The sequence below is a fragment of the Lynx canadensis genome, chromosome D1, assembly GCF_007474595.2.
Source record: "Lynx canadensis isolate LIC74 chromosome D1, mLynCan4.pri.v2, whole genome shotgun sequence".
NCBI classification, from domain to species: Eukaryota; Metazoa; Chordata; class Mammalia; order Carnivora; family Felidae; genus Lynx; species Lynx canadensis.
The window spans coordinates 59,199,647-59,226,352 of NC_044312.2; the positions used below are offsets into that span (position 1 = coordinate 59,199,647).

At 53.4% G+C, this 26,706-nt stretch overlaps 1 protein-coding gene across 1 annotated transcript; it reads left to right on the forward strand.

The window, feature by feature from the left end:
• Window positions 1-1,629: 1,629 nt before the first annotated feature.
• Window positions 1,630-24,947, forward strand: STARD10 (StAR related lipid transfer domain containing 10). The gene is made up of 7 exons (XM_030331965.1): window positions 1,630-1,868; window positions 2,248-2,558; window positions 20,736-20,883; window positions 21,493-21,596; window positions 22,265-22,382; window positions 24,225-24,277; window positions 24,528-24,947. The coding sequence occupies exons 2-7, from the start codon at window positions 2,352-2,354 to the stop codon at window positions 24,771-24,773; spliced, it is 876 nt and encodes a 291-aa protein (XP_030187825.1). The 5' UTR covers window positions 1,630-1,868; window positions 2,248-2,351; the 3' UTR covers window positions 24,774-24,947.
• Window positions 24,948-26,706: the final 1,759 nt, after the last annotated feature.

Genomic DNA, 26,706 nt, shown 5'->3' on the forward strand with positions numbered 1-26,706 from the left:
CAGGGGAGGGGCAGTGACCTGCCTAGAGTTAAGGTGGAGACAGAGGAGGTACATAGCAGAAAGCCATAGCCCTGGCTTCATCTTGAGCCCAGAGCCATCTCCCCTGCCACCACTCCTACACATTTAAAGAATGTGGGTTAGAAGGGGTGGGGGTGAGTATCTGACTATGCCACCCACATACCGGAGATCTAAGGTGATCACACTTCATGGGGACCTGCAGCTCATTTTACAGGATTTAGTTTGCAGAATGCCCTTTGAGGTCATCTGCCATCATGGCTCCCTGCTCACCCCCACTCACTTATAAAATTGGGCCTGATTCACAAACATATTGGAGCCCTAAGCACTGTAGGAAAAAACACCTCTATTTGTGAACACACTGTGACAACTCCTCGTTTTTTCTCTAGCACCTTTAAGAAAAGCTCTTCCATCCCAGAGATCTAGGATGGTGAGGCTAGGAGGTTATACGTTCTTATTCCTTCATTCCATAGATGGGAAACTAAGGCCCAGAGAGCATGGGGCAGCCAGAGCAGAGAAAGGAACCTGGGGTGAGAGGAGGCTGTGACCTGGATACTATTCAGGATGGCTATGTACTCACTGTGTAACACTGGGCAAGTTAGCTGTTCATCCAGGTGAGCTCACCAAGGGCCCTCCCTGCCCCTCTGTGGTCAAAGGCCAGTCACTGGAATGAGTGAATGCTCAGCCTTGGGCCATCTGCCACACTCATGCTGGCCTGGCCTCAGAGAAGTTGAACTATTTATTGGCCTCAGTTCACTGGAAGTGACTGGAGGCAAAGCTGGCACTAGGACCCAGGGGGCAGGTGGCAGCCTCCCAGGCTGGAAAGGGTGGCTGCAGTGCTGGTGGACCTATCTCCCCCGTGGCTTTGGAGCCCTGGCCAGCTCTGCCTGGGGAGGGTCAGGGGAGCCCCAGAACTCTGGGGCCAGGTGCTGTTGAGAGCCTAGTCTAGTCCATGGGAGGTATGTGGACAGGTGCTGGGATGCTCAGGGCAGATGGTGGTGGACAACTGCCAGAGTCCAAAGCTGGAGGGGGGCCTGGTTAAATCCCCCAGCTGGGAGTAAGACTGGAGTGGAGATTTTACCCAAGTCTGGTCAGTCTATGAACCTTGAGGCTAGTGGGCTGGATCAACTTCCTCCTGGGTTTGTGAACCTCACTGTGAACTGGGTTAGAAGTGTGTAGGCTTGGCGTGCCTCGTGGTTGGTGGGGGATGCAAGCTTTGGCATCTCTAAGTTGCTCTTGATTGTGGCGGGGGTGTGTGCCCATGTTTGGGTCTCTGGAGTGTCGTGTGGGGGCGTCTCTGGGATGTCTGGGGACAGCATGCCTGTGTGTAAGTAGGTTGTTGCAGGGGTGTATAGCTGTGAGTATGGGAGGGGGATAGAGAGAAGGGGCTTACAATTAACTTCCAGAATCCCTCTTCAAGCACCTCAGAGCCCCTCCTCTCAGAGTCCACTCTAACTCGGCCCCTTCCAGCCCCGTCCCCAACCCTAGCTTGAGGACTAGCGCTCTCCCGGCCCCGTCTCCCTCCGGGGTGGGCGGGGGCGGGCGCTAGGACCCTGCGGGGCGGGGCGGGGCGGGGCTCCGAGCTCCGTCAGCTGTACCTCCGCAGCCTGGAAAATACCGAGCCCCGGGGAGCGGAGCCCCCGAGCCTCTGAGCCTAGCCCGGAGGGAGGGAGAAAGGGAGGGGGCGCGCGGGGCGGGGGGGGGGCACGGGGCGGGGCCGGGCGGCGGGACCCACTGCTCCTCCCCCCGGAGCCCCCGCGCGGCCCCGGTCGCCCGGGCAGCGGCGGCAGCGGCGGCGGCTGAGGCGCTCGCACCCCGGGCCCTGGCGGGCCCCCGCGGAGCAGCGGGCACAGGTGAGCGTCCGGCTGGGCGGGCGCCCCACCCCGCCCCCACCACCCGACTGCGCGCCGGCGCCGCTGCCGAGTTAGTTGAGCCGGTCCGGCGGGCACTGCGCGGAGCCCCGGCGGACCGTCCGTCACCTCGGGTCCTGGCCTCCCCTGGGTTCCCGAAGAGCTCTTGAGGAGCCCCCGCACCCGATACGCGGCCCCCACTCCGGCCCTAGGGAGGTCTGGGGTCGCTCCTGGGGGTGGCCCCCGTGACTGCCCTGCGCGGTTCCGCGCTCTCTAGGGGGCCAGCCTCTGCCTGTCTCGAACTCTCCATCGGCCCAGGACCCCGGACAGCCCCACCCGCGCCCCCAGCGCACTGACTCCCGTCCTCAAACCGGTCCTGCAGGTCCCAGGAAGGTGGCGTCAGCATCTGCAGCCGCGTCGACGTTGTCGGAGCCTCCGCGGAGGACCCAGGAGAGCGGGACTAGGACCAGGGCGCTGGGCCTCCCCATGGATAAGTCCGCTGCCTCAACAGAGCCCCAAGGGCCTCGGCCAGTCCTGGGCCGCGATAGTGTCCAGGTGCCCGACGACCAGGACTTCCGCAGTTTCCGGTCAGAGTGTGAGGCCGAGGAGGGCTGGAATCTGACCTACAGCAAGGCCGGCGTGTCTGTGTGGGTGCAGGCTGTGGAGATGGATCGGACCCTGCACAAGATCAAGGTAGGATTGCCCTGCCCCACGTGCAGCCTCCACTGCGCCCTTGCTGCCTCCGACAGGGAGTCCCCCTGCTCCTCTGCAGGGCCACAGACACCTGGTCGGGCACCTGGACTCAGAAGGAGTTTCCTGCCAGGGAACCAGGAGGAGGCACAGTTTGTTGGGCAAGGGCTCCTCACACAGATGGGCCAACTGAGGCCTGGAGAGGGGGTGTGACTCACTCTGGCTCACTCAGCCAGAACCCAGGCTTCTGCATGCCCTTGCCTGCTCCTGGGAAGTGGGCTGCTGCCAGGCCTGAGAGAGTGGTCTCCTTCTGGGACTGCGCTGGCTGTGCAAGTCTTCACTGGGTCCCTGACTTGAGTCATCCCAGGTGGGGAGACTGAGCCCTTCTCTCCCTAATTCCTGGTCTGTCCTCACTCTCAGCAGCCCTGGGTGCCAGGGACCTGATTCCTTCTTGCCTGATGTGCTGCTCTTCCCTCTTCCTTCCCTGGCTGCTCCCAGAGTCTCCTGCAGGGACTTAGGGTTGTGGTTGGCAGATCCTGAAGGCAGGGACTTGGATGTCCCTGCTTTACACAGGGCCAGGCTATGGGAGAAGGGGGCCAAGGGAGGCCAGCAGATGCAGGGCAGACACAGGCACATCAGCTCCCTCAGAGCCTAAGCCCCACTCCTCAAAGTCCCATGACTTTCCTCTTTGCCTGAACCGGGCAGGCTTGAGGTTTGGGACCCAATGAGCCCACCACCCCTTGGGGCCTAGATGGGGCAGAGGCTGGTGAAGACTCTGGTCTGGAGGCCTCGGTAGCTCCCCCCAACACATCTGGTATTGCTGTGAGTGCCTCATTTCGAGGGGGGAAATTCTCCCTTAAATGGGTTCTTGGCAGTAGGTTGTGTCCTTCACTTCCCTTGCCTTTCCCTTGCCCTCCTCTTTCTGCTGCCCTCCTCCCGGATGTAGGGGAGTGTATTCCTGTTGGGGGGGGGGGGTAGAGGGGAAGGGCACTGGACTCTGAGGGCACTCCTACCCAGAACCTGCTCTCAGACCTAGCTCTGGCATCTTGACTTCATACCACGGTCTAAGAAAGCTGACCTTCCCTCTCTGACCCTATGCCTTTCTGCTTTACTAAATCTTAGTCGTTTACAGCTTTGTCCATTTGTCCCATGTGGCCTTCTGGCTCATGCTTTCTGCTTTCTCTTCCCCCTCGCCCCCGTGACTCTCTGTCTGCATCCCAGCTATCTGATTATCTCTTTCTCTCTGGGTTTCCATGTGTGTCTCCCCATCTGGGACTCTGCCCAGGCCTGAGGGCCCTGGGCCAGAGGCTTTCTGGGGGCCTGAACTGTGTCTGAGGCTGAGGAGCAGGGAAGCACAGGGCAGCTGGTGTGTCCCAGCTTGGTGCTCTCTGAGGGCAGGGACAGATCCTATCCCTCTTTGCATCCCTAGCATCCAACACAGATAGAGCAAGGATGTTGTTTGAATGAAGGATGGAAAGAAGGAAGGAACAGACTGAATGAAAGGTGAGCAAGGTTGTTGTGAGAACAAGGTTGTTTTCCTGTGATCTGGGAAAGGCTTAAGGCTCTCTAGAAGGGGAAGGTCTGAACTAAGTCCAGTACTCCCACCCTCTGTGTCAATAGGGCGGAGCTGCCTCCTCCAACTGGCTTGGTTAATGAATAAACCCAGCCCAGTCCAGGACTGGAGTTGACGGGTCTTGGGGCCAGACTGCCACAATAGACCCCTTGTGGCCAGATCAGTCTTGTCAAGTGGACTTCCTTGGGAGAGGAGGGGACTTGGAAAAACTGGGTGTTGTGGTCCCTAGCTGGGACCTGGATCCTCCTTCCCTCTCAGACTGAGCAGAGTTTGGAGGTGCCAGAAGACCTTTTGCAATCCCTGTTTCATACTCCCTCCTCACTGGGGTGTAAGTGAGGACACTGAGGCTCAGAGAAGGGCAGAGGCCAGTCTAGGGTCACAGAGCCAAGTCCTAGAAGGGCCAGGCTTGGAACCCAGATTTCCAGTCTCCCAGCCTATCTCTCTCTGTTCTCCCCACAATGGAGATAGAGTTGGGGACAGGAGGCAAACAGAGCTGGAGCCTAGGATGGAGGCTGGGACCTTGGCTATGGGCATCCTGAGCAGCCAGCCCCCTGACTCCCCATCCCCTCAGCCCAGCCAAGTGGAGCTCTGGGAGATGGGCAGGAGTCTCTGAGCATCCCATCCCCAAGGTTCCAGGATTCCCAGGTTCCATGCAGGAAATCTCATTTCTGATAGGAGTCAAGCATCTTTTCCATCTTCAAATTTGCCCTCAGGCCAGTCCTGGGCAGTAGTAGGCTTGTCTTCATGCTACAAAGAAACTGAGGCCAAGAGTCACTTGCTTAAGATCACAGAGCAGCTGAGGCAGGCATAGGACCCAAGCCAGCCTGACTCCAGAGCACCTGCCCCCCTCTGCTTGGGCTCACATTGTTAGTCAACGTTATGGCATTTGACCCCATCAGTAACTCTTTGAAGTACACGGTGTTCTCATAATCCCATTCCTGTTTGATAAATGAGACAGCTGAGGCCCAGAAAGGGGAAGTGACTTGCCAAGGTCACACAGCAGGTCTGAAGCCAGAGTCCCCAAGGATGATTGGGTCACTCCAGGGGGCTGGGACTCAACCACAGGTGTTTGTTTAGCTTTTGACCCCTTACCCCATCCTGCCCCAGCCTGTCTGTGGGCCTGCCCCTTGAGCTGGGAAAGCCAGCCTGCACTCTGGACATGCCCTGTTCTCGTGATCCTCAGGTGGGGGTGGGGGTAGGGTTCCATCTATCGGTCTACCTTATTGATTTTCTCCTCATCTCCCTTCCCCTAGACTTATCCTCTCCCTGTCCCTGTGTCCAGAGGTCCCCGAAAGCCACTGTAGCTCTGGTCCCAGCATTTGGAGCAAAGACAAAGGGGAGAGGTTGTTGGAGGTCATCTCTACCCTTTTCCTCCCTCCTGGCCTCCAACATGGCCTGGCCTGACCTCAGGTCTACACTGTGCTTTGGGCACTGGAGAGGAGGAAGACACTGCCTTCTGAGAGGTCCGGCCTTGTTCCAGAGGCAGATGTTGAACACAGATCCTGGGTCCAAGGCAGAGGGCAGATTGGAACCAAACCTAGGTCTCTCAATGCCCAGGCCAATGTCTGAGTGTATGAGAAATGCAAAACTAAGGGGTCTGCCAGTCATTTAAGCAGGGCCAGCTTAAGTCCATTCCTGGCTGTGGTATCCTCTTCTGTGGATTACCAATGGTATGTCCCTGCCCTTTTCTGGGCTATTTCTCCATTTCTGCCTTGGGACTTTCCTGGCTCTAAGGGCCTCTGAACTAATGGGACTCAAGGGCCCATGGGAGAGAAATGAGGAATGAGGGGAAGAAAGCAGGAGGTGACATGGCCTGCCAAGCCCTGCCCTTGATGCTCATGTGCTCAGACTCTCCAGTGTTGCAGCCTGCCTAACCTTGTGCTTGGCTAGCCATGTGAGAGGCAGAGGAGATCTGGTCCTGTCTTCAGAAGTTTCCAGACCCTGGTAAAGAGAGGAAGGACAGTTCCAGGTGACTTCTGCCTACTACATGGGGCAGATGTTCATAGGCAGACCACAGAGGCAGGAGTGGGCCTAGTGAGCAGGGTCCTTGAGGGGCTTGGTGGGAGGTCTCTTGAGGGACTGTGGCTGAGAACCTGAGGTTCCTCTTGCTACAGGAAGCTGAGCAGTAGAGACCTGTCTTCTCTGACTTCCTTTCCTATGGCTCCTCCCCTTCTGCTTTGGAGAAAGCTCCTCGGCCCCTCCCTTCCCTATCTTACTGTCCACCTGCTCCCATAAGGCACCCTCACCCCACCCCCTCCATACTCTCAAGTCTGTTCCCTCTAAGTGCCTCAGGTCAGAGGTGGCTGGAAACTTTAGGGGAAGTCTTTCTGGGCTAGGCTGAGTCTCTGGAGGAGAGAGCATGTTGTCCAGAGTCACGGCCACATGGCCTTGGGCAGGTTGCTGCCACCACCTAGGCTTTAGCTTCTTCATCTGTTGAGTAGTGCTGCCCTGCCTGTCTTTGGGCACTTCATTCATTCATTTACTCATTGAGTGAACATTCACTGATAGCCTCTCTGCCTGGCCCTATGCTGAAGGTTAGGGACAGAGAGGAGGATCAAGCCCAAGCGCTGCTCTCAAGGAGCTCCTTTGTGCATGGACAGACACTTGTCACAGAAGCTATGGAGACCCAGAGGGGGCCTCTGAACCAGCTTGGGGGCCAGGAAAGGCTTCCTGGAATGCTCAGGTGATCCCTTTGGAATTGGGTGGCGAATGAGATGGACAAGTTTGATTGCATTGGGAGCCTTCCATATAGAGGAGCAAGCTGTGCAAAGCCCAGAGGTGGGAAATAGAGTAGTACATTAGGAGACTGGCAGGTGGTTTAGTATGGAGTTGGAGATGATTAGAGAGCTGGACCAAGGCCCCAGAACATGGGTCCTGGAGGTCCTGGGATGCCGGGCTGGGGCGGGGGGGGGGTGGGGGGGATTCGATAAAGCAGGTAGGAAGTGGAGGAGGAGGAAGAGGAAGGGGAGGATACTGTATTTGTCTGGATAGAGGTGCTGAGTCCTGTGTGAAAGCAGGGGCTGTGGGGAATGAAGCAAGGGATTGCATCCAGAGAGATTTAGGAGGGATAATGGATGGGACATGGTGGTTATAGCATAACCCTTTGCAGTGTGCAAACTGTATTGTGCAGGCTGGGGTGTAAGACTGTGGATATGCAGCCCCTTTGATGCCTGCCTTGGTGGGTGAGGAACCTTGTGAGTTTGAGCAGAGTGGGGGTAGGTGCCTCCAGTCAGTGTCCCCCTGGGGCCAGAAGAGCCCTTAGTCCCCAGGCTGGCTCTGTGCCTCCACACCCGGCTCCCCAGGCTCTGGCTTTTAAACTTTAACGAGCCCCAGCTCAGTTTCCAGCCCAGAGTCTTTAAAGTTTCAGGAGATGAGAGGAAGGAGGGAGTCCTGGAGACGGATGGGTTTTCTTTCTTCCTCTGCATCTCCACGCCTGACTGGGCCACCTGGAACCAGGGCTGTGGGTGCTATGACTCCAGAATCTGGGACCTTGGCTAGGCCACTCCAGCTGGTTCCTGAGGGGCTAGGGGCCACAGGCCTGGCAACAAGGTTGCCACCATGATAGATAGGATAGAAACCTTATTCCAGCCCTGATCCTTTACCTTGGCCTCTGACCTAGGCAGATGAGCATGTGCCAACAACAGGTGGGAGGAAAGCTGTTCAGAGCAGGTATTAGGCTTGAGGTGTCCCTGTTCTTCTTGGTGCCTCACTTTATCCCCTCTGGCATGCTTGCGCTGGGCTCTGTGCTTTGGGGCCCTTGAACCTTCAGAAACACAGACAGTGAAAGAAAGTGGCAGGCCCAGGACTTAGTGGTGGATCCCATGCCAAATATAGGTTCCTCTCACCTGTCATTAGAGAGCCTGGGGCAGGTGACACAGGGCCACTGGAGCTATTCTCTAGGGCTTTAACCTAACATTTGCCTCCCTGCCTCTCATCCGAGGCTCCCTGAAGACAGATACTAGCTACTTCTGATATCTCTAGAATCTTTATGTACTGGGGCAGGTGAGAAATGCCTGCACATGTACACTGTCCCCCGCAGCACACACACATGGGAAGTAGGGGGATGAGTACTGTGGTCCTGGGCCATTTAATCTCATCCTTGGGTTTCATGCCACAACTTGCATCTGCTCCTAGTTGCTGAGATCCCCTCTACCATCTCCTGGCACCCACCCCCTGGGCCCCCCTCCCCATCTCTGGTTCCTTCCAGGTTGCCTGGGACCTGATTCTGGACCAAAAAAGTGATAAAAGTCTAAGGCAGAGGCTTGGCAGAGAGGATGGAGTTCCCTTGTGTGTCTCTGACATTCATTCATTCAACACATTTTTATTGAGCACATACTATATGCCAAATATTGTGTTATATCCAGGAATTTAGTGGCAACTCAGACAGATCAGACTCAGCTGTTATGAGGCTTACATCCTAAGGAAGAGACAAGAAGAATAGAAGCAAACAGATCATTAAATAAGATACCAGATGGTGGTTATGGTGGTGTTATGAAGACAGGATGGTATGATAGGGGTTGTTTGGCCTTCTATGTGCGGATCTTCTGTTTGTGGAGCTGGATTGTGGGTGACTGCGTGTGTGATAGGGTCCTCGGTTGGGTGAACTGTGAGCCTCTTCACATCTGCCCAGGTGACATCCCTGGGGCAGAAACCTGACTGGGGTCAGTAAATCGTATTGAATGTGTGTATGTGTGTGTATGTGTGTGCATGTGTCTGAGGTGGTGTGTATGTACCTCTGAGTGTGGGACTGTGTGTTTCTGTGTCTGGTGTTACTGTGTGTGTGAGTCACGCCCCCTCACTGCAGCAGAGTTGTCTCTGATCCAATTATGTCTCCTCAGCTGTATCCTGGCAGCTCTAGCCCCAGGCTCAGTGCTGGTTCTGCCACAGTTTTCCCCTCCCTACCTCCATCCAGCCTCCTGACCCAGCCTCTGGGCCTACCTCTGGGTCTCAGGGTCTCCTCTTAGGGTGTGTTCTCTGTCCCCATCTCTGATGGTTACTGCTTCTGCCCTTATGTCTCTACTCGTCCCCGTTCCTCCATTTTTTTTCTGTATCAGTTTTTTATTCATTCAACAAACCTCTTCTCATACCTCCCACCCACTCTGCCAGCCGCCATGCCAGTGCTGGAGACACTGGGCCCTGCTCCTGAAGCCTAGTGGGGAGACTGACAAAGATGGGGACAACCTTCCAAGAGAACTCAGGCAGAGGGAGGCCAGTGGCTGGCAGCGTGGGGGGTGTCTGGGTGGGGCCTTGGGAGCCCAGCAGGAGCCAGGTGGCAAGCTGAGCAATTCTCACTGAATCCCTCAGTGGGGTAGGCTCCCAGAGGCAGGAGTGCAGACTGAGAGTGAGAAGGAGTGGAGGCGGAACCAGAGTGAGGAGGACATCTTGGAGTTGGGATCTGGCCTGAAGGCAGAGAGAGAAAGATAGCAGGGACTTTCAAGCTGGGCAGTGCCATCATAAGCTCTGGGTTTTAGAAAGCTCCCTAGCTGCTGGGGAAGCACTGGCCTGGGAACCAGGAGACCAGAGACAAGGATGCTGCTTCAGTGGTCCAAGCAAGAATGAGGAAGCCTGCCTCGGGTTGGTGAAGAGGAGCTGTTGGAAGGTCATGGCTGAGTGCAATCCCAGGAATGAGAGGGAGGGATGAGTCCAGAGCCATGCCTAGGTTCTAGGCACTGGAGGGGAGCACAGGGCAGTGGGCATTGGGGTGGATAACACGACAGTACTGGACATGGTGAGTGAGAGCCTGTGGGCCATCCAGGGGGTGATGCCCAAGAGGCTGTTAAAGATGCTGTCTGGAGCTTACTAGAGAGAGTGCTTTGGGGCCATCGGGCAGTCTCTGGAGCCCTGGGAGGTGTTTATCCAGTTTGTGTTTGTCTTGATGTCTGTGTGCCAGCCCTGGCCATTGTCTCGTGTCTTGTGTCACTAGTCTCCCCCATCCCTTCCTTTTCTTCCAGGCCCAACCACTCTCTGCCTCTCTCCTCTCCTCCCTCTTCTGTCTGGCTCTCCCACCTCCTCCAGGGCTGGAGTGGCAGGAGCTCCAGACCAGGAGGTCAGAGCAGGATGGTTCTCACTGCTGCGCAGCTGGGGCCTGCTGGTCTAGAGTCTGAGGGGTGCAGTACGGGTCCAGGGAGGCTGTTGGAGACTTGGGGGAAGGACAGAGGAAGGAGGCAAAGCAGGTATGAGTCACTCAGCGCTGGATGGAGAGCATAGCAAAGAGCCTGGGTTAGTCTGCCTGAGCAGACTTAGGAGCCCTGTCTAGGGGAGGGATGGCAGCACCTGCACTCTCCATAGTCTCAAGGGGACCCCAATTTTGGGGAGAAGATGGTTTGGAGGTATTTGGTGCCAGATCCCTTTTCCTTCAGAATAGAGGGCCATAGGGCTTGTGTGGTCATAGTACAGGTGGGGATACTGAACTAGAAGATGGGGGAAAGAGCCCCTGCTCTGGGCTCACACCACACATGCTCTCTGTGTCCTTCCAGCTCCCCTCACTCCGGACAGGGCCAGCCCCAACGGACCCAGCCCCTAGCATGGATCCTCAGGGACAGGCCTCACCTGGCCAGGTGCTCGCTCACCTGGAATTCCTTGGGTCTTCCACAGAGCAGAACCTTGTTCTCAGGGAATAGCCTTGGTGAACTGTGGGTCACACTGGGTTCTGTGTTGGTTCCTCTCTTCACTTTTTTGAGCTACCATTTACAAATGGGCATAATCTTCCCTCCTCCCAGGTAATTGAGAGGATGGAATTAAATGAATTTGTGAAGCTCTTAGCACACCATTAACTTTTGCTGAATGGATGAATGAATTAACAGCCTGAGGTTCTCTAGGGACAGCTCCATTTCCTCCCACCTCCTTCCATGTTCACTCAGGTTACCCAGTGGAACTACCTGAGCCCTCCTCTTCCTCCAGCCCCCAGGCTCATGCCAGCACCTCTGCCCAGAGCTCTTTCGCCTCCTTTTCATCTGAGTGCCGTCTGCTCTTCCGTTTATCCTTTAGGACTCCACTTAGGTGCTCCTCCTTGTAGCTGCATCTTAGCCTCCTGCATCCTCTTCCCTGCCCTGCCCACCCACGGTTGTCATTGCCTGTGCAGCTTTGGGGGGGGGTCCCCCTCTGGTTCCACTCCTAGCATGGTCAGATGATGTGGAGCCTTTCTAAGTAACTCAGCATTAACATGGGCAGCCTCAGGCCCCATCTCAGCTCAGCCCAGACTTCCAGATCCAGGGAACAAGGACCTCCAGGTTCTGGACAACACTCTCAACTCGGAGAAAAAAGTATAGTTTCTATGTCTTGTATAAACTGTGTTGTACCAAGAATCCAAAAAGGAAAAATAAATCACCAGAGCCTCAATTCCTGAGTAAAACTTTTTCCTTGGTTCCTTTCAACTCTCACGCAAGAGTGTACATAATTTATACATACTTTATTATTTTTTTTTCCAACGTTTATTTCTTTTTGGGACAGAGAGAGACAGAGCATGAACGGGGGAGGGGCAGAGAGAGAGGGAGACACAGAATCGGAAACAGGCTCCAGGCTCTGAGCCATCAGCCCAGAGCCCGACGCGGGGCTCGAACTCACGGACCGCGAGATCGTGACCTGGCTGAAGTCGGACGCTTAACCGACTGCGCCACCCAGGCGCCCCAATTTATACATACTTTAGACCTTGGCACAGGTACAAGTTTGTATCTTCTTTTTTCATTTAACATTGCATCTGTAAAAGTTTCTTGTATTGCTACCGAATTATTAATTCTACATTTCCGGCAGCTGCTCCATGCAGGCCTGTTCTGGGTTCCGAAGGTTCAGAGCCTGCCCTTCCCTGGGTGGGTGGTGGGGAGCCGTGTGCAGTTCTCAGTAGCTGGGCAGCAATCATCCAGGTGATGTGTCTTAACCCAACCAGACCCAGCTGTTGGTGATGTTCCAGGTTCTCAATATATTTTGCTAATTACAAATGCAATAATATAGTCATAAATATTGTAGCAAGTTTTTTTGGTGTTTTTTTTTCTCAGTATAAATTTCTGGTCCTGGAGTTCCAGGAATTGAGTTGAGAGACATTTTTATGACCTAAAAAATATTTGCCAATGGGGGAGCCTGGGTGGCCCAAGTCGGCTAAGTGTCTGACTCTTGATTTTGGCTCAGGTCATGATCTCATGGTTCACGACATTAACCCCCGCATTAGTCAGCACAGAGCCTGCTTGGGGTTCTCTCTCTCTCTCTCTCTCTCTCTCTCTCTCTCTCTCTCTGCCTCTCTCCTGCTCATGCTCATGTGCTCTCTCTCTTTCCCTCTCAAAATAAATAAATAAACTTAAAAAAAATTTGCCAAATAGTTTTCCAGAATAGCGGAACCAACTTTTGGTGTCACTAACTGTGTAACAGTTTTAGCATGTCCTCACAAGCAGTAAATATTTTGTATATTTTAGCTAATTTACTAAAATATAAATTGGCACCTCAGTACCATTTAAATTTACTTTTCTTTAACTATCAGAACTATTAAGGATCTTTCAGCAAGTCCCAGAATCTTCCCTGAACTTGTCTCTGACACCTCCTACCCCTACACTGCATTTTATGTAAGGATGATGGCAGAAGGAGTAAGCCTCAAGTGCCATGGAGATTTTTACAAGTCTAGGAGGTTTTCACCAAGATTCTTCCTTCTGAAGTCCACAGAAGCTCTAAGGACCGCTGGCCATGGACCCTGCACTCTAAAAGTCAGAGAAGCCTACCCAGGCACAACCTCTTTTCTGTCTCACCTGTCCATCCTTCCCTTCAGAAATACTTCTTTACTAAACCATGCCAGATACAGGGGGTGCCAAGATGAATAAGGGGCCACAGCACTGTGGGCCAATCAGTGCATTGCAATGCATGCTGATAGAGGGAAGCCCTGGGGGTGGAGGAGACAAGAAGTAGGCCCCAGGTCATCCTAAAAGATTTAAGGACAGAAAGGGCTGCCTGGACAGGGAACAGCCAGACTGAAGTTTGTTCAAAAACAAAATAGGGAAGGAGCCAGAGAAGGAAAGTTCTCAGAAAGCAGAACTGATGAGACCTCTCTCCTCCTGCATCCCATTCCCCACTTTCTCTCCAACCCCTTGTGTCAGTGCCCTTGAGCTATTCTTGAGATTTGGGGGGGACATGGAGGAAGGTCTTAGAGGTCTGCATTCTGGGAGCTCCAGAAACCCAGAGGCAAGGGCAGGTGCTTTATCAACTTGGCTTAATGCTGGCTTCTTGAGGCCTTTGGGAGAGACAGTGGGGGCCCCTGGGAGGGGTCCCTTCAGAACAGGAGGCAGAGGCTCTGCTGAAGCTGAGCCTCTCACCGGCTATATGCCCCAGGCCAGGCTGCATCTCTCAGCACCAGGGCTGACATGGAGCTGGCAGTGCCCGGTTGTGTGGGCTGTGATGGGGGAGCAGATACATTTTTGTAGGGCCCTGGTGGAAGAGGGTTGCCCATTTGCTCCCTGTCCATCCACATTGTGGAGGGATCTGGGCATTTTTGTTTTTTTAAACTTTGTTCCCTGGCCCTGTATATCCTGCCCTTTGGGGATTAGCAAGAAGGTGCTCCTGTAGGCAGGGCCTGAGAAGTCCTGGGCGGGGGGGGGGGGGGGGGGGGGGTTGGCACTGGGGCTTGGGGCTGGAGGAAGAGCAGCTGCTGTTGGGGCTTTCTGTACAAGCCTCACTTAATCCTCACAGCTCCGTTCTGAGGGGAGGATTATCTTTGTTTGACAGATGAAGATACTGGGACTCAGAGCTGAAGTCCTTTGCCCAGGCCAAGGCCAGGAAAGCAGGATGTAGCTGGGCAGAGGCCTGTCTGCCCTAGGCAGCCTGGAACTGCTATGTAAACATGAGCCTGTGTGTGGCCTGGCTGGGTCTGGTGGGGCAATGCAGTGGCTGAAAGATTCTCGGGGGTCTTCCAGGTGCAGAGCACCTGGGTGGAGTTTTGGGAAAGTACAGCTCTGTCTTTGAGCCCAGTGCAGTCTGAGGGTGGAGTCAGGAACTCTTCTCTGAGGAAGAATGTCTGAGCTTCGCTTTCCTGGTGAGCAAGCCCTCCGAATCCGATGAGCTCTGCATAATAACCGTCAATTAACTAAGACAGTCTCCAGTTGCCAGCATGTTGTTTGAGCTGGGCCAGTCCTGCCCCTTGATGAAGGTAGCAGAAAGCCTTAACAATCTGGGGTCAGACACACCCAGGCGATAGTTCTCTGCTTTACCACTCTTAGCCTTCAGGCCTTGGTCAATCCTTGTAATGCTCTGGGCCTCAGTGTTTGCATCTGTAAAATGGGGATGATGATACCCATTGGGGTGTTGGGAGGATAAGAGACAGTATTTGTACAGGACACAGCTTGGCGTTGCAGACAACTGGCAGAGGCGGTTTGACCTACATGTCAGCTCCTATGGGGTCCATGGGCCAAGTGTTGTTGTCTCCTCTGTGATGATGACTTAGGCAGTGATTTGGAGCCATTGGTACATGGTAATGGTTATTGAGGTTGTGGTTATCATTCAAGGCTGTGATTGATTTGATAGTGAGTACCCCACCCCTGGTCAGGAATGCTTCCTTTGATTTGAATATGGTTCTGTTGGGAAAAGATGATTTGCATAACAGTTATTCCTTTTACAACACTGTCTATTAAAATGCAGCATTGTGAGTAGTCAGCACAGCCTGTGGGATGTTTCAGAGCCCACACGAACCCCTTACCTTCTCTGGGCCTCACTCTCCCCAGTGGTAACTGAAGAGTGTGGAGGAAGAGATAATCTCCTGGGTCCCTAGGACTGTGGGATAATCCGTGTGTTGCACATATCCCACGGGCAAGGATACTGGAGACCTGGGGTGAGGGCCAAACTTGGATCCACCTGTCTGTCAGTTTGCAGGTTACTGACCTGGCCTTTGGCCCTCAAGGCCATACCACAGCCCTGTGGAGGCGACCTTACTTCTTGTCCCCTGTCTCGGCTCAGCTATCTCCCTGGGTCCTGGGAGATACTGGAGCCCTTCTCCCCACCATTTCCCTCCCTCTGTGGAGATCCCTCCTTCTCTAAAGCTGAGCACTGGGAAGGCCTCCAGAGAAGCACAGGGCAAGGGTGGGAGAGAAGAGAGGGGCACAATGAGACACAGCTTGGGCGCTGGATCCTGCTTGGTGCTTAATTATTTATTTATTTAAAATGTTTATTTATTTATTTTTGAGAAATAGAGAGAGAGAGCGTGCACAAGTGGGGGAGGGGCAGAGAGAGAGGGAGACACAGAATCTGAAGCAGGCTCCAGGCTCTGAGCTGTCAGAGCAGAACCCAATGCAGGGCCCCAACCTACGAACCACGAGATCATGACCTGAGCTGGTTGGAAGCCTAACCAGCTGAACCACCCAGGCGCCCCTGTACTTATTTTTTTAAGTCTCCAGGTATTTGTACTCACCGGTCCCTCTGCTGAAATGCCCTCTCTCCCCTTGCAGCACTTCTGCCCCTTTTCCTTTTAGACTCTGTTGCCTTCTGCTCCCACAGTTACTGTGCCCCTCTCCCCCACCCCTACTCATTCTCTGCTGGGATTCTGTGTCCTTGTCTCTCATGCTACCCACTTGTTGGGGCCTCTGGCTCATCTCCAAGTTCCTCCTGCCCAGTTGCAGTGTCCTGGTATATAGCAGACTCTAGAAAGAAAGTGGTGGATAAATGGATGGACCAATAGGCAGGCCCCAGGATGAGGCCAGAGAAGCATAAAGGGCACAAAATGCAAATGTGACCTGGTCCTATCCTGTGGAAGCGTGAATGGCTGCTCATGGAAGCCGGCTGAAGTCCTAACAGCTACTATTTTTTGAGTATTTACTATGTGCCAGGTATATTGCATACATGATCTCGTTTAATTGAATCACAACATCCCCATGAGATAAGTACTCTTATTATCCTTGTTTTTCATGTGAAGAAACTAAGACTCAGGAGCTTGTGCCCAAGGGGAAGGAACTGGTATGGGAACCTGGGATTGCCAGGCTCAAAACCTGCAAGAGTCTTCCCTGGTGGCCCTCTTCACTTGTCCAGTCCCTTCTGACCATGGCTCCGTAGGACTAAGTGTGTTGAGGGTTGAGGGTGTGCAGGTCCCAGGGCTTCTGAGCAATTCCAGTTTTCTACCTCCTGGGGCTGGAGAGGGTGGAATGTGGGAAATATGGTCTGTAGTTTCTCTGGTGTCACTTGCTCCCTCTGGGCCACAGTTTTCTCAGCTGCAAGTCAGCTTCCCCGCTGTAACCAGGCTTTGAGGGTTTTGCAGCTCAGCATGGCTCCTTGACTGAGCAACCCAGAGCAAACCCCCTTCAGTTCTGGCTTGCAGGGGCAGCTCCCAGATGTCCAGAGGAAGTGACTGACTTGCCCAGGGCCCAATGGCTGTGGGATCCAGTCACAGGCCTGCCCCCCAGGTGCTCTCCAGTGACTCACCGCTACCCCCACCATCCCTCTGAAGACTCTTAGAATTACACCTCGCAGATGTGGCAGCTGCCACAGTGGGCAGGAACAATGCCCTATGTAATCTACCCCTCTTGGCACAGGCCCCTAGCTCCTGGGGGCTGTGGAAAGAGCATGGCTGGGAGCCAGGCGGGATGAGGACGCCCACGGTCACTCTCCACTCTGCTCTCGGGACCAGCCACCCAGCCTGCCTGTTTTGTCACCTGCGGTACCACCACCCTAGCCAGGGTTTCCTGCCCTGCCAGCAGAGCGCCACTGCCGGCCTTCCTGCCCAAGAGCCTGCCACTAGCCTGGGAAACCTTTAAAGTTCCCCTATTTTGAAGATGAAATGTTATCGCTTCTCAGCCTTTTGGCTAAGATCGAGCTTAAAGATGAAATGTTATGCAAAGTTTACACTCAACTGCCAGGTCTGTCTTGGGTCTGTCTCGTGGCCATGCAAGCCCCGCCTACTTCCCCCGCTATCTCAGAGGGAGGCCTTTGGTCCTGAAGCCACAACAGCCCTGAGCGGTGTCTGGGCAGTGTGGGCCTCTCCTCAGGGTGCACCCAACCCCCAGCCGTGAGTGCACCTGGGTCCTTGTGCACGCTGAGCCTGACCAGAGGGAAGAGGCAGTCCCAGGTAGGGTTCTAGCCCAAGAGCATAATTCTGTCGTCACTGCCCCTCCACACACTCACTGCCCAGGATAACACCTCTGAGGACTTGTAAAGCCAAGTCAGCTTGGCTATAGAGAAGTTCTCGTTTCCTCAGAAGCCACACATGAGTGGTCCTTGATGGTTGAGAGTACAGGAAAATCCGGTTTTGAATCCCTGCTCTGCTGCTTTCTTGCTGTCTGATTCAGACAGGTTGCTTACTCTCCTGAGCCCTAGTCTTCTATGCACAGCACAGGAGTAATGCCAGCTCATAATTTGGGGTGAAGAGTGAGCTTGCATTGAATGTCTGCTGCAGCGTCCAGACCTCCACACAGCTGCTCAGTACAGGTCGTCCGGCTGCTGCTGCTGCTGCCAGTTTGACCTCTGCCTTCTTCCCCCATGCCTTTCTCACCATCCCAGCCCTTCCCTCACTCCGTTCAGTCAGTCACTCACTCACTCACTCACTCACTCACTCACTCGTTCCTTCACACGTGTCATTAGTCTCCTTAGGTGTGATGGGAGTTCCTGGGTACTTCCTTGACTTTCACAACCCTGACACTCAGCAGGGGAGACTTTTGTAAAAGTCCCTTATTTGGGGTTTGTCTCATTTTTCTAATGACTGGATTTCGGTTATGCATCTTTGGCAGAAATGTCACCTAAGTGGTGCCTGTATTCTCTTCGTTGCATTCTATCAGGCAACACCCAGTTGTAACTTGTCAGCACAGAGCCCAACGTGGGGCTTGAACTCATGAACAGCAAGATCGTGACCTGAGCTGAAGTCGGACGCTTAACCAACTGAGCCACCCAGGAGCCTCGAATAATCTGTTACTATACTATTTTATTTTTTCATTCTATTTTGTATGTTAGAGACAAAGCATGCATGTGCAAGCAGGGGAGAGGGGCAGGAGACAGAGAGACTCTTAATCAGTCTCCATGTTTAGCACAGAGCCCGATGTAGGGCTTGATCCCACGACTCCAGGATCATGATGTGAGCCAAAATCTGAGTGGGACACTCAACTGACTAAGCCACTCAGGTGCCCTGATTATCACTATTTTGATACTCGGGTTGTCCTAGCTTTAGCCTGTGGTAGGTGGCCAGTTCTCCTAGTTTGTCTGGGATGGAGGGTTTTCCTAGGATGTGGGATTTTCAATGCTAAAACTGGCAAAGCCTTGGGCAGACCCTGACAAGTCACTCACCCAGTCAGTGGGAGCCCTTCATCTGGCTCCTGTATCTGCTTGGCAAGGTCCCTATCATTCTGTGAGTATGTCCTTACTTTCTGGCACAATAAGATGTTCCAGGCTCATCTTATCTCACCCAGCCCCAGAATCCTGAATTTCTCTAGGAAAACCTGGAACCAGGACCTTTTGAGTATTAGTGGAGAAGAGGTGCCTGCCTCCATTCTGCAGAACTGACCTCCTCCTTTGTGTCCTCACTGGGCAGTTTAGGGCACCTCTCCATTTTCAAGTTGGTCTCCTCCCTCAACTAGAAGCCTCTCAAGGACAGGTCTCAGATTCACCTCTGATTGTTCTGTGCTCTGCACAGGACTAGAATTGGGGCTGTTAGTTAAATGACTGGATCTAGAGTCATAACCTTCCTCATGGATCAGAAAAGCAGAGAGGGAAGGTGATTTGTTCAGACTCACACAGTGAGTTTTTGCAGGCTAGAATCTGTCCTCAAACTTTGATTTTGTCTGTCTTGTCTTTTCTTTTTGCAGTTTTATATCTTTATTTGAAAATCAGCAATTAGTTCTCATCCACATTAATTGTCTGTAGATTTTTGAAAGTGATGTGGGTACACAGGTAACTAAGGCATAGAGCTTGTTTGAATCTTCATCCTTGTTAGTTTCCTGGACAACTGCACACAGATATAGTATGGAACATTCCTTATTCCTTTGGCCCAAACAGCTTTGTTGAGCCTGGTGTCAGTGAGCTTCTGGAGTTCCCATCTCCATGGCAAATTTCTGTGTCTCTTTGGGGGCCCAAAGGGCACATTTCTTGAGACCCACTCCTTAGATGCGCCTGTGAATGTTGATGGTGTGTGTTCCCTGGTCACTACCTCACTGATGGTAAACGGCCCTTCCTCTCATCATGCTTCTTTACAGGAGCCATTCTGCTGGGCCCTGGTTGAGACGACTGGAGAAATGTGAATATGCTCTGAGTGTTAGATGTGCTGAAAATTTACTGCAACAAAATGGTAGAGATTGTTGCCTGAAGCCTACAAAATGGAATGCACAGAATAATCTCATTCGGGGGAAATATGCACAGAAAAGGCTTGGGAAGAACAATCACTAAAGTGTTAACAGTGGCAATCTCTAAATGATGAGAATATGATGGTTTTCTTTTTGCTGTCTGTATGTCTAACTTTCTAAAACATATAGTACTGTTTCTACAATAAGGAAATGATTTAAGTAGAAAGATCTCCCAGAGATACTGAGAGGTACACTCACCACATGCCAGGTACTATCCCTTTTTTTTTTTTTTTTCCTTCTCTCCCTACACCCACCCCCCATCCCCGCCCTTCTTTCTCCAGCCACCAGTGGAGGTGTTACCTTTATTTCTGCCAGGTACTATCCTAAGTGCTTTATACACATTACCACATTTTGCTCTCACAGAAATACTCGGAGGTATCAGCCCAATTTTAGAATTAAGAAAACCAAAGTTTGCTTTCTATGTGTTTCCCGTGGCACTGTCTGAATGCCCAGGTCTGGGAGACCTTTTTAAACGACATAAGAAAACTTGTCCAGTTGCTGAGGGGACCTTGAGCCTAGGCTTTGAGCTTTTGGGTGAAAACAATCACCGAATAAGGACGTGAACTAAGTTTCACCTTGCTGAGTGCAAACCTAGCAAAACCTAGTTCTGTTTTTACTTGCTTCCCAGACATATGATCTGGGTTAAATCCCAGCTCTGCTGCTTACTAGCTGGGTGACCCTAGTCAAGTTACTTAACCTCTCTCAGCCTCAAGTTCCTCTTTGCATTTCTTGTCTGGCAGAGTTGTTTTGAGGGTTAAATAAAAAAGGGGATCCTTGGCTCTTCTCTCCCCTAGACGGAAAGTTCTTTGAGGACAGAGCTAAAAACTGTAAGAAATCCAAAGATGTTTGTTGGATGAGGGGAAAAAAAAGGTAAATTGTATGGTCAGGTGGTGAGTACCATGGATGAAAGAAAGCATCCATTTAGGTATTTGTTTGTTTATGCCTTCATTTCATTTAGCATGTAACCATACCAGATTCTCCGCTGAGTCAGCCATGAGCCTCCACCCATGAAGATCAGTGGTCTGGGAGGGCATAGATATAGAGACTTAGTGTACGGGAGTCCAGAAGGTCTGGCCTGGTCATTCAAGAAGGCTTCCTGGAAAAGGAGACTGGGATGGAACGGGAGGCTTGGTGGGAGCTGAGATGGGGGAGATGGTCTCTGGATACAGGGGCTGTCTCTCTCCTCGCACGGGTGGCTTCTGGGAGGGCTGGACAGTTAAGCTCTTCTTGATGTTCTTTCTCCCCTTCTTGCCTGTCTGCCCTTTGGTCTCCTGGCCGGGGCTTTTAGCCCTGTGTGACCCTAACAACCCATGTGTCTGTCTGCAGTGCCGGATGGAGTGCCGCGATGTGCCAGCTGAGACACTCTATGACGTCCTACACGACATTGAATACCGAAAGAAGTGGGACAGCAACGTCATTGAGACTTTCGACATTGCCCGCTTAACAGTCAATGCTGACGTGGGCTATTACTCTTGTGAGCAAGCGCAAGAACACTGATCCTAGCCTCCCTGCTTCCATCCAGGCCTCCAGCCCAGCTTCCTTCTCCCACCTTTCCTCCTTGTGATCACTCCCATGGCCAGGCTGCTCAGAGACCTGAGTGCTAAGATGTAGGGCTGCCCTCCCTGACATTTCTGTCCACTCCTAGACCCTTGGGCACACACACGTACACTCACAAACACATACGCACTCCCATGTTCATGTATACACACTCCACACACATGCACACAGAGTCATGTACACACTCCATGGCCACATGCCACATATTCACAGTCACACATTTTCTGATACACACACCCACAATAATATATTCACATTCACATATACAAACAGGCCAGGCCAGCAAGGTAAGGGCCGTGTGAGGTTGTGAGCAGGAATGGCTGGTGACAAGAAGGGAGAGGGTTCTGTCTCTTTCCTAGTGTCAGCTCTGGGATTGTGGTCTGGTGGGTGGGTGGGGGGTGTATCTGTTTGGATCAGGGGGGACTGGTGATTAACTAGGCATCCCTGTGTCCCTGGCTTCTGCTATGCCTTCCCTTGCAGGCAGGCAGGCCAGAGGTCTTGCTGAACTGTCCCTTGCCCTCCACAGGGAGGTGTCCAAAGCCCCTGAAGAATCGTGATGTCATCACCCTCCGCTCCTGGCTCCCCATGGGCACTGATTACATCATTATGAATTACTCAGTCAAACATCCTGTGAGTCTACCTGCCTTCCCTGCTGGGTGGGCAGGGGAAGGTCCCAGGTACGGCTGGGCCAGCAAGCCTGGCCCAGGAAGAGGCTTCTGGCTACTACCATGACTTTCATGTGACTTCAGTCTGGGCACAAAGCTCTCTGGCCCTCAGTTTCCTTACTATATAGTGAGAATAATGGCTCTTGTCTCCCTGCTCAGCTCTCAGGCAGATGAGAAGAGGGTGATGTGAGCCATCACTGTGGGCAAGTGGGATGGGCTGGCTCGGAAAGGGGGTGCAAGTAGTAAGAGGCAGGGCCTCTTACTTCCCTGAGGCTGGGCCACCTTGATCTCCACAGCAGGCAAGACAGGCAGGTACAGCTGGCCTGGGCAAAGATGAGTGCATGTGTGAATGCCCGTGTATGTGCTCATGACCCCTGACTCCAGACTGAGGGCTTTCCTGAGGGGAACAGGGAAACCTTGAGAGGCAACAGTGACCTAGACTGAGTCCTCCCTTTCTCCCTATCCCAACATCAGGCCTGTTCTGGAGTGGATGCCAGGGGATGTGAACTAACTGACTGTGTGTGTGTGTGTGTGTGTGTGTGTGTGTGTGTGTGTGTGTGTGTGTATGTACTCATAAAGACACTTCTTTTGTCCCAACCCTCAGTCTCACCTCCCTTTGCCTTCCATCCCCAGAAATACCCACCTCGGAAAGACTTGGTCCGAGCTGTGTCCATCCAGACGGGCTACCTCATCCAGAGCACGGGGCCCAAGAGCTGCGTCATCACCTACCTGGCCCAGGTGGACCCCAAAGGTGAGGGCTTGGCCCTGGCAGCTTATCATGGGATCCTTTCCTATACCACAGGAGATGTGGCCTGATCTACTAGGGATCAAAAAGAGCCTGTGTTAGGAGCTGTTTTGCAAAAAGAGCCTGTGTTAGGAGCTGTTTTGTATTTTGGGGCATCTCCATCCAAAATATCATTTGAACCAAGATTTGAGATTTTATACTGGTTTGAAAAGCAAAGGCCAAAGTGGTAGCCATTGCTCCATGACAAAGCTTGGAGCTCTTTTCCTGGGTTCCCACACCTCCTTGCTCTGACTGGCTTCCTGCTTACTGTCTGCTTTCACTCCGTCTGTCTTGCTAGCTCCCATCTTCTGCCCATCCCAGAGGCCCTGAGTTTTCCAGGCTTTCCCCTTGGGAAGGTTCAGCTACTCCCAAGACTTCTGTGGCCAGCTGACATGTCTCTCTCTGCTGGGAACCAGATCCCTGTGGCCATTGGCCTCCTGGACTCATCCCTTAAGATGTCTTCTGGGACCTGAGACTCACTGTGTCCAAAGCTGAGCTATGAACTATTTCCCCTCCTAGTTTTCCCCTTCTCCTAAACCTCCCCCTAGTCACCCATACCAAGAACCTGGCGGTTGACTGGGATGCCCTCTGCTCAGCTCCCAGGTCTGGCCACCAATTCTTATTGATTGTACCTTCTAAACAGCTCCTGAATCTGTCATTTCTCTCCATAGTCAACGACCTTCTCTGTCCATACAGCTACAGAGGGATTTTTCCCAAACATGCATTTCCTCATGATTCTCTTCTGATTCAAATTCTTCTGTGACTTTCTGTTGCCCTCAGAGTGAAGTCTAAGCCCCCTCCCCACATTTCCCAGTCCTTCCTCACACCTTACACCATCCCACCTCCCTGTCTAGGCAGCTTTTTCCCTCATCCTAGAAACATCTCTCCTCCCTTACGCATGCCCCCAGGACTGCCTCACATGTCACCTCCTCTGTCCCTGATGCCCAGAGTTACCACTGGCTCCATGCTCGCAGGCCCATTCCCCTCTAGCAGAGCATTTGGTACACTGTCGCGTCTCAGACAGTGAGTTGCTCTTTGGGTCCCTGGGGCTGGCCCAGAGTAAGTGTCATGGAGTGGATGTGGAGTGTGAGTGAATGGGTGAATGTCTCAAGGACGGGTAATCCCTGAACATCTTTGCCCGGGTGTGCCCCAACCCCACCAAGCACCCAGTGATGTAGGCCCAGGGCTCCCTAGCACCTCACTGACTGAGTGTGCTGGGTGTCAGAGGCAAGAGCAGACATTTGGGAATGAGACAGGGTGGATGGTTGGGCTACCAATTATGGATTCCAGGTGAGCCCAGGATGGGGAGCTTAGCCAAGAGGCCTATGTAGCAGCTAGGCTGCCTGGGGTAGGGGGCTTGGGAGGACAGGTAGAAGGCGGGGTAGAGCATCAGGGCCATTCACAGGTTGGGTATGAGAAAGAATGTCAGTGGAGGGGAGGTGACAGGCAGGAGTTTGGTGGGTCAGGATTTCAACCCACTTGTAGCCTGTGGTCACTTAGGACCCTGTGGTTTTCTTCCATGCTCTGGGGCTTAGCAGAGGGACAGGAGGGGTATAGCAGATGGGTTTGGGGGAGGGGATACGACAGAATTGAGCCTGGGGACCTTGGTCTGAGACAGAAAGAGAGAGTGAGGATGATGAAGTCTTACAGGACTTGCCTCACAGCCTCCTCCCCTCCCATGGAGAAGAGGGTAGCCTCCTTGGAAGCCCCAGGCTGGAAGGAGTAGGTTGATACGTATGTTTGGAGGGAGCTGGGTCCCTGAGGCTGCTTCTTCCCTTCTCTCCTCATTACTCTTCCCTGCTCTCATAGGCTCCTTACCCAAGTGGGTAGTGAATAAATCTTCTCAGTTCCTGGCTCCCAAGGTGAGTGGCCTTGGGACTTTGGGGTATGTAAGCAGCGGGAGAGGGTTCCGGCTGAGGGGGTGGGTCAGGGATGGAGACTGGGAGTCAGGGGTGGCGGAGTCAGGGCTGAGGGGCGGAGTTATGAAATGGGCTAGAGTCAGGGTCCGGGGAGCGGGGGACTGAGCCACTGGAGGGCGCAGGCGGGGAAGTGGCGAAGACTCAGTCCCACGCCGTGTCCACCCCTGACTCGGATGTGTGGCGGCCCCCCCAGGCCATGAAGAAGATGTACAAGGCGTGCGTCAAGTACCCAGAGTGGAAGCAGAAACATCAGCCGCACTTCAAGCCGTGGCTACACCCGGAGCAGAGCCCGTTGCCGAGCCTGGCGCTGTCGGAGCTCTCCGTGCAGCACGCGGACTCGCTGGAGAACATCGATGAGAGCGCGGTGACGGAGAGCCGGGAGGAGCGCACGGGCGGCGCGGGCGGCGAGGGCAGCGACGACGACACCTCGCTCACCTGATTGCGGCACCACCGCAGGGACCTAGACAAGATGGAGTGGGGTCAGGGGTGGCGGATCCTCCCGCGCTTTCTCCCCTCCCCCACCGCCTGCGCCTCCTAGGGACGCTGGGCTGGGGCCCAGGCTGGCGCTGCCGCCCCACTGGACACAGCCCCAATAAACGATCCCACAGCCTCAGTTGGCTCGTCGCTGTGCCTGTTTCCCACCTGCCCGGGCATGACCACTGACCACCGTCGCCTTTAATCCCCTTGTTCTAGGGTTCATTTTGTTAATTTTATTATTGATCCCCTGGCCTTTGCCCCTTTACACATCCTCTCATTTCCCCATGTGTAGCTGGAGTATGTGTCAGGTCATCACCCCTTCCTCCTGTCCATGGTGTGTTCTGTTTTCCGGTGTCTGTTCCTTAGTTCACTCATCCATTCACCTGTCCTTGTTACATGTTCATTCTGCCATTTGCTCCAGGCTATTTGGTTACCATTCACTGCTCTAATAGAAGTAGGTCTGGCCGGAAGCCCTGGTTCAGGGTTCCGAGGGTGAGGTTCTACTGTGTGACCTTCAGCCTGAGGCCCCTTTGGTACCACCTGCATTGGTAGAGGATCTGACACTCTCCAGTCGTCACATAAGGAAGGGGGAGAGGTTCCTGGGTCTCAGACCACAGGGCTGTGGGCCTCAGAGTGGAGGATGGAAGGTTGGGGGTTGAGGGTGACGGTCATCAGACTCAAGTGCAGTGGAGGGACTAGGTCCTGTGATTTGAGCCTTCCCTAGGTCACTTTGAAGACCTCACACCTGTGTTAACAGAAAAGGTGGGGCTCCCGGTCCTTTGCCAGTGGTCAGATACCAGTCCCTTGTACTGTGTTCCATCTGGCTGCTTGGAGCTCTAGGCTTTGAGACCTAGAGGGATGCCTGGACCTCACCTGTTCTCTGTGGCCTCCAGGTACCTCTGCTGCCTGAGGGCCATCCCTGCTATCAGGTGGGGAGGAAGGCTCTGCGCTCTGCCCTTTTCTGATGTTTCTACATCCTATATGAATTTGGGGCTGGGAAGTTCTCTCCAAGGTTTGGTCCTGTCCTCTCCTCCTGGGAAATGACTTGCCTTAGCCTTGTCAGGAAGACACAGCCTACGTGGCATCAACTCTTTGCTAGAGGGGCAGGGTGAATGTCCAGTGAAGGGTTGGCAAGAGATTCTATAACTCACCAAGACTTGGGTTCCAATCCCAGGCTTGTCCAATACTGGCTTTGTAACTTTGAACAAGTCCTGGAACTACTTGGAGCTTCATATTCTAATCCCTAACCTGGGTGATGATTTTTTGCCTTCAAGGAGAGGTATGAGGATTTAGGTAAAAGGAATAAGATGCCCAGCACTGGGCTTGGCATGTAGTAGGTGCTCAAATTAATGACTTCTAACTTCAGAGTCAATCCCCACGTCCCATCTTGGTGAGAGCTGTTTTTCCAAGTATCTCCATCAGGCATTTGGAGAAATAGAAGCATAGAGAAGTTAAGAAGTTAAGGTCTTTGGCTTGGCTGGCTCCAGAGGTGACAGGGACCCAGGACCCAGGAATTCCTGCTAAACCCAGGGCCCTCATCTGTGTATGTGCTGGCAGGATAGGCAGAAATCTCCCAGTCTTGGCCAATGAAGATGCCTTGGTTCCAGGACCTCAGGCTGTAGGTAGCCTTCTGCTAAGGGATCCTTGAGCTCTCTGACTGGGTAGGACTCTTCCCCACCAGCCTGCCCCATGGGGACGTGTGCCTAGGGAGGGAAGTGGGATATCCTCAGAGAATGAGGTGCGAAAGTACTTCCAGGAGGAGGAGGTCAGGACCCTAGGTCGTCCTGCCTCCTAAAGCCCCTTTCCACCCTGGGGGTCTGGACCCCTGGGACGGGAGTGGGGTGGGAGTGAGGGGTGGGAGTGAGAGTGTAGAGTCTCCAGGAGAAGGGTGGCAA